The 6,652-nt window shown below is 36.3% G+C and overlaps 1 protein-coding gene across 1 annotated transcript; it reads left to right on the top strand.

Annotated features, from left to right (window-relative positions):
* The first annotated feature begins 1,485 nt into the window (after positions 1–1,485).
* LOC145690671 (14 kDa phosphohistidine phosphatase-like) lies at positions 1,486–2,326 on the top strand. Its single transcript, XM_081765797.1, has one exon. It carries the CDS (start codon positions 1,626–1,628, stop codon positions 2,007–2,009), a length of 384 nt encoding a protein of 127 aa, XP_081621923.1. The 5' UTR covers positions 1,486–1,625; the 3' UTR covers positions 2,010–2,326.
* The last annotated feature ends 4,326 nt before the right edge of the window (positions 2,327–6,652 follow it).

Genomic DNA, 6,652 nt, shown 5'->3' with positions numbered 1-6,652 from the left:
CAATAACTGCTGCCGTTTAGCTGGACATGTTTGAACACTTTGCTTTTCCACAGCTACTCCCTTTGCAACCAAACGTGATATTCCAACAGAATGGTGTCCCACCGCACTGGTGTTTAGATGTTCGTAGAGCTTTAGACCAAACGTTTTCACAGCGATGGATTGCACGCGATAGTCCCACACTTTGAGCCCTGCGCTCTCTCGACATAACCCCTATGGATTTTCTCCTACGAGGCTATGTCAAAGATAGTGTCTACGCCAGGTCTGTATGTGATACCCTGCTCTTCGTCACAAAATTGAAGAAGCTATCAACTCGATCATACAGAACATGCAACACAACACATGGCGGGAGATTGAATATCGACTGGATATTCTGAGAACTACTAACAGGACCCATATAGAAGTGCATATATAGACCCAAAAAAAAAAACTTTTGAGTTGCTCCTCAAGATGTCGCAAACTGCTTTTTCTGGCACTAATAGTTTTCATGCAACTAATATTTGTAATCAGGGAGGTTTCATATGGACCCTGTATTTTCTGACAAATGGATTGGACGTGGTTCTGCCCGTTTGTCTGTACTTTGGCGTGGCCACTCCTCAGGAGCGTCATTTCTGATGCCACTCCTAAATTCTGATCTGTCATCTGGCGACAATGGATAATGGGGGTTCATTAAACAGAAGGTTGTTGCAACACGTTACGAGACATTTGGCCAATTTAAGGATAGTGTTCAACGTGCATTTACTGCCATCCTGCCGGTAATGTTGAGCAGAATCTCACTGTATAGTCCGCTGAAAAAAAAAAAAAAAAACCTGCAACATGAGCATGTAAGTTTATTGTGAAACTACGCCTAACAGCGCAGGGAATCAACATAATGTCTAAGTGACACGAATCACGCGAGGAGAAACCTCGTCGTCCTTCCATGCACACTTATTTTGAACCAAAAGACTTCGTTGTTTCACAAATAACTTACATGCTCATGTTGCAGGTTTTGTTCTGCGGATTGTACGTGGAACATTCATTCATTCATTTCTGCATAACAATCATATTCTGTTATGCATGGGCGGCGATTAGGGGGGCACTTTCCCCCCACTTTTCTGAAATGGCCTGTTAATGTATATAGTTTCAACCAGGGAAATTTGTATATTAACATTGATATACAAATATTCAGATCATGTCTTGCCCCCCCCCCCACACTTTTAATGTCCAATCGCCGCCACTGCTGTTATGAAAACGATGTTGTACATACTGAGACTCTGGAATAAATAGTAAAGAATAGTGATACTACTTCAGAGTTGTCCTCCGTAATGATCCAACATTTATACAATGCGACCCTCTATGAATATATGTGGTTACGCTATAGGAAATAACAGAACTTCGTGTTCAAACTGTATGGATCGTAAACTAAAACACTAAGCTCTTCTTTGGGTTATACTACTATGGAATGCGGCCTTTTAATTGTTTCTCTTAGCTGTTTGACAACGTTAGATATCGTTGTATTTACGTAAAGAAGAAGAAAAGGTGTGTGAAGAAGATTCGTTTTGTGTTCTTGTCTATACGTTTGCAAGTCGAAGTAAATATTGTATATTAAAAGGTTGAATTAAAATTGCAGAGAAGTGTGTGAATAGATAATGGCTGAGGAATCAAATTGGAGTGAAAAACTAAATAGTGTGCCAGAAGTGGATATCGATCCTGAAGGAAAGTTCAAATATATTCAAGTGAAAGTTCATCCACCACATGGAAAATCAGATGCAGTAAAGACGGTAGTGCGTGGTTTTCGGTGGGCTGGGTTTCATGCTGATATCTTAGACGATTTAGAAGAAAAAGTAAACAAACTTGGTTTAAAATGCGACGTACGAGGAGGTGGTCGTATAATTCATAATCCGAGCGAGAAATCTATTCTTGTTTACGGCTATTCTCAAGGTTTCGGACGTGCCGACCATCAAGTTACGGTAGATATACTGAAAAGAAAGTTCACTGACTACGAAATCAAATGGTCGAATGAAGGCTATTAGTGATGGTATGCCGTTACATTATTTAATTAACTTTATTACCGTTACTACATTATACGCGAATGTGCCTCAGTGAAATATAGAGGTTCATTGGGTACGGTACAGGATATTTTAAGTTGGAATGTGTCGGAAGTTTTCTCATCCTGTCAGTGATACTGAAACTAGGAGCAGACGTTTGGTGTATAAGGAGTGAAGAGAATATTAAGTGCATGCCATATTCGAAAAAAAAAAAAAAAAAAAAGTGATGTGTAAATGGTGTGTTTAATATTGCTTATTGAAAATAAATTTTGCATAGACGTCATTTCTAAATCACATCTAAATTTTTGTTGTTATTTTTCACTTGGTATACTCGATAACGCTGCAGGTGTTATTAAATGTCCAAACACATTAGGCATTACTCGAGCAGATGGTTCTACCAAATTTTGACACGTTTCTTACATTTTTAGATTAAATTAGAGCGTTGTATTTCTTTTATTAGAGCATGCACTAAATGAGGAGCTCCAAGGCTCAGTATAAATACAATGTGGATGTACACCATAAAAACTACAGTGCATAAAACATGAACCAACTTGTGCTAGATGGCCACTATAAAGCACGAATGCTATTTAACCAAGTCAGCGTAGGAGGGCAGCAGGGGGGAGACAGAGCAGAAAGGAGCAGGCGGGTCAGCAACGAGGGATATGCACGTAAACGATACTAAAAGAGCATATTTGCATATACAGTACTTCCACTGTTACTTAAAATTTATTTTAATATACTGTGCACTAGAGATGTAAGGGTTCGGAATAAAACCGGCTTTTTGGGGAAAAAACTCGTCTTTTTCTGCATTGCTTTTTTGCTTGGGAAATTTTGGGCGCTTTTTTTTTTTCTTTTTAATTCTCCTTTAAATTGATAAAGCAGACATTGTTTCGCTTCTCTATAACAAAAAGTCATTTAATTAATGGTCGATGCTGGTAATATAAAACCCCGAAAATACGTAAACCATGAATTTCGAAAAGATGTTTCAAACAATTTTATTTCAACATATTTACATTATGAATTCCAAAGGATTAACCAATGTACATAATAAGAATCTTTTAACCTCCTATATACAAAAGCAAGCAGGGTTGGGAAGAACCATGGTTGTTTTTGAAAATGTCAAAAATCTGTTTTTTGGGGCGTTTTTTTTTTTCTTTTTTTGTTTAAACCAGGATTTTTGGTTTTAGATATTTTGCTTTTTGTATTTATATTACATATTCACAGAAACAAGTTCGTTTCGCCTTGGTGTTATTATGCAACAACGCGGTTATGCTGGAAGAGGTCCCATAACCTTAAAAAAGTCCGGTCAGTAAATTTTTGTTATATTGAGAAACTCCCGCCCTAGCCATTGGGAAAATCCCGTCATTACTTTAAGTGTAAAACAATAACGGGGAAAATCCTGTTTTGCTTTGTATGTAAAGTTTAAAGGTCAACGTATCATAATCAGTACGCTAAAACTCAGGTATTAAATTACAAATTTAGTATGTATATATCATTGAAATTTCAATCCAAGCTAATGTTGGAAGCTACGTAGGCAATCGATAAATTTTGCCAATTTCTTTATAAAACAACGGGCATTCAGGCATGCAGAAATATACAATTTGGTTTCGTTTCGTATGTTTAGGCTTAACACAAGGGTTTGAAAAAACCCAACCCACCTGGGCCCATGTGGGTTTTTTCGGGTATTTTCGGGCTTTATTGGGTTTTTTCGGGTTTAATTGGGTTTTTTCGAAATAGTTCAATCTCTTTGGGGTACAAATGTTAAAATATGATTTACATTTTATGAGTGTCATTGTCACAACTTGCAACAACTTTCTATTCACTGCTGTTTTGAAAAAGTTGCCGCCATTTTGAAATTTTATATTGGATCGCCGAAAAATCTATACAGCAAATTTAGAAGGTCTTGTGCTTCTGCCCCTTAAATATCAACTTAAAAAGTCCGAAAATTGCACCTTGCATCATGGATACCCGATATTTTGAATTTTATGCCGCCAAAATGTATACAACTAATTTAGTCTCTCGTGCTTCTACTTTGAAAATATCAACTTGAAAGACCTAAAATTGCGCTTTGTAGCGTGGATATCAGCAGCGGAGCAAATTTGTCTTCAACATTGGTTGGACGGGTAAGACGGTATATATATATATATATATATATATATATATAAATATATATGCGATGTACAAAATATTTATGAAGGCGAAAAACAATGCTGGGAGGATTACCCATGTCGGTCCCGGCGTCCTCCACAGGGGAAATAAAATATGACGACATTATTATTGCTTTATAACTTTAAAATCCGACTGGCAACATTGAAAACTGTGTGCAAGGGATGATTCAAATATGATCATTCGCTGTAAACAGTTTACAATGTTGCCAGACTGATTTTAAAGTTGTAAAGAAATAATAATATCGTCATATTTTATGTCCCCTGTGTGGGACTCCGGGACAACATGGGTAGGAGAGCAGAGTTGTCTTCAACATTGGAAGGCGGTCAGATTTGAGGCTTATTCTGGGAGGTATCAATTTCATCTCACTTTCCTTTGTGACAGTTGGACACAAATCATCACATTTCTTCCTAAAAGACACATTTCCAATCGGATTATTGAGGGGGACAGGTCCAAGATTGTAAGAGATATGTCCCCATCTTCCCCCCGGGATTTTCGCCAGTGGATATCAGCTATTTTTTTTAAAAAAAGCGCGCCATTTGTAATTTTACGTTGGTATGCTGCCAAAATCTAAACAGAAAATTTAGATTGTCTCTGGTTTGTATCCTGAAAATTTAAAAGACCGAAAGTTGAACACTGTGTGGTAAAGGCAGACAAACGAACAAATGTAGATCGAGTCATCCTAGGAGCCTCAGTGACGTTCGCCAAATATGAATACCTAATAGCTATATTAATTTAAAACATAATTCATCAAAATGTCTTAAATGCTTTTCAACGTAAAGTAAATGGTCTTATTGTTGAAGTTCACTTTCGATGCTTTGTGCATTCAATTACGGGAATTACCCGAGCACTTGTTGCAAGACCGTTCTTTTCCGAAAATTAATTTAAAACAATTAACAAAGATAGGCCTATAATTCATACTTTATAAAGTAAATGTTTCAAAATGTCTAAAATGAAATGAAATATCCTCCAGCGTAAAATAAATAGTTTTATTGTTGAAGTACTCACTTCCGATGCCTTGTGGGTTCAATTGCGGGAATTTCCCGAAACTTCTTTCACGACAGGTTTTCCTTGAAAGTGCAGCTTGCTTTACTGTACATCGAAACTTCCATTAATACTGAAATTTGAATTCAGCACTTAAAATAGTAAGCGTTACGTAGTCTTGGAAGCTCCGAGCATTAAGCTTCTTAATTTTGACAAGAATTTTTACGCTATTGCTGGTGTTGATTCTGCAGAATGCTAATTTGAAGGGTAGCAACAAATGACTGAACTGTTGTTGTTTCAAAACCAAATTTTACTGAATACTTTTGTTATCATCAAAGGTAAGAAATAATACTAATAGTTTTACTAAACTATTTACATATTTACTGTTAGTACCGGCACCTATGACCTTAAACCCGTCAACATATGAGGGATAACGTCCCTCGGCGGTGTCGAGTCAGGAAACATACTATTCATGGAAAGTATTTTCTAAAACATACAATCGCTTACTTTACTTCAAATAGGCTATAAGCATAATCCACACATTAATTTGTTCTACAATTATCTCAAGCTATGGTGAGGGTTTTATTTATTTATTTATTTATTTATTTATTTATTCATTCATTCAGTGCATTTAGAGCTTTATAAAGGTCTTATGTTGAATATTGTTGTCTATCTTAACATGAAAGCATATAATTCGCCCAAAGAAAGTTTAAAATCTGATAAAAATAACTTTCAATGTGATCACCTTAGTTGTATCAATAATACACTAATAAAAACGTCAAAAACCCAGGTGGGTTTTAAGATGGGTTTTTTCAGGTGGGTCCAACCCGAAAAAACCCGGTGGGTTTTTTCGGGCTGGGCCCATTTGGGCAAACCCTGCTTAACACCCTTACGTAATACCGAGGTTATCAAGAAGACTTTCGCTTAAAGTGACATCGGAACCCCTACTTGGTTTACGCATGAAAGAAGGTTTGTGGTTCGACCGACAATTGAACCACTGACACCTTGATTAAAAGGTGAAAGGGAAATAAAACTAATGCAGATGGTTTGATATGTGGAAACGTCACCATGAAGCTCACACGACTCGCATTTTTCGTTCTTTTTATTTTTTTAGTTTGAACTAGTTATTAAAAAAAAAAAATAGCTGGTGTAAACCAGCCAATCTGAAAAGTAAATACTTTAAAAAAAATATACAAATAACTAGCAAAGTTGTATGTAGTATTTTTACTTCAAAATATACCATACCCTCTTTTTGAAACAAAATAAAATTAAAATGAAACATAAGGTAAATACTTAGATTTATATGATACACTTAAAGGCTGCACATCTAGAGCTTTTGGTTCTGTATATTCTTGGAATTCTACAGTTAAGTTTTATATAACCACCATCAGGGTTTATCCAATCCTGAAGTTTTCTGAATTTTTAACAAGACGGATTCAACATATCATAACGGAACTCCCCCCTCTCCTCCAAGAAAA

Source organism: Thermobia domestica, chromosome 7 (assembly GCF_964235325.1).
Source record: "Thermobia domestica chromosome 7, izTheDome1.hap1.1, whole genome shotgun sequence".
In the NCBI taxonomy this organism is placed as follows: Eukaryota; Metazoa; Arthropoda; class Insecta; order Zygentoma; family Lepismatidae; genus Thermobia; species Thermobia domestica.
Note: the sequence above shows the minus strand (reverse complement) of the source record. Positions and strands in the feature narration are given on the sequence as shown.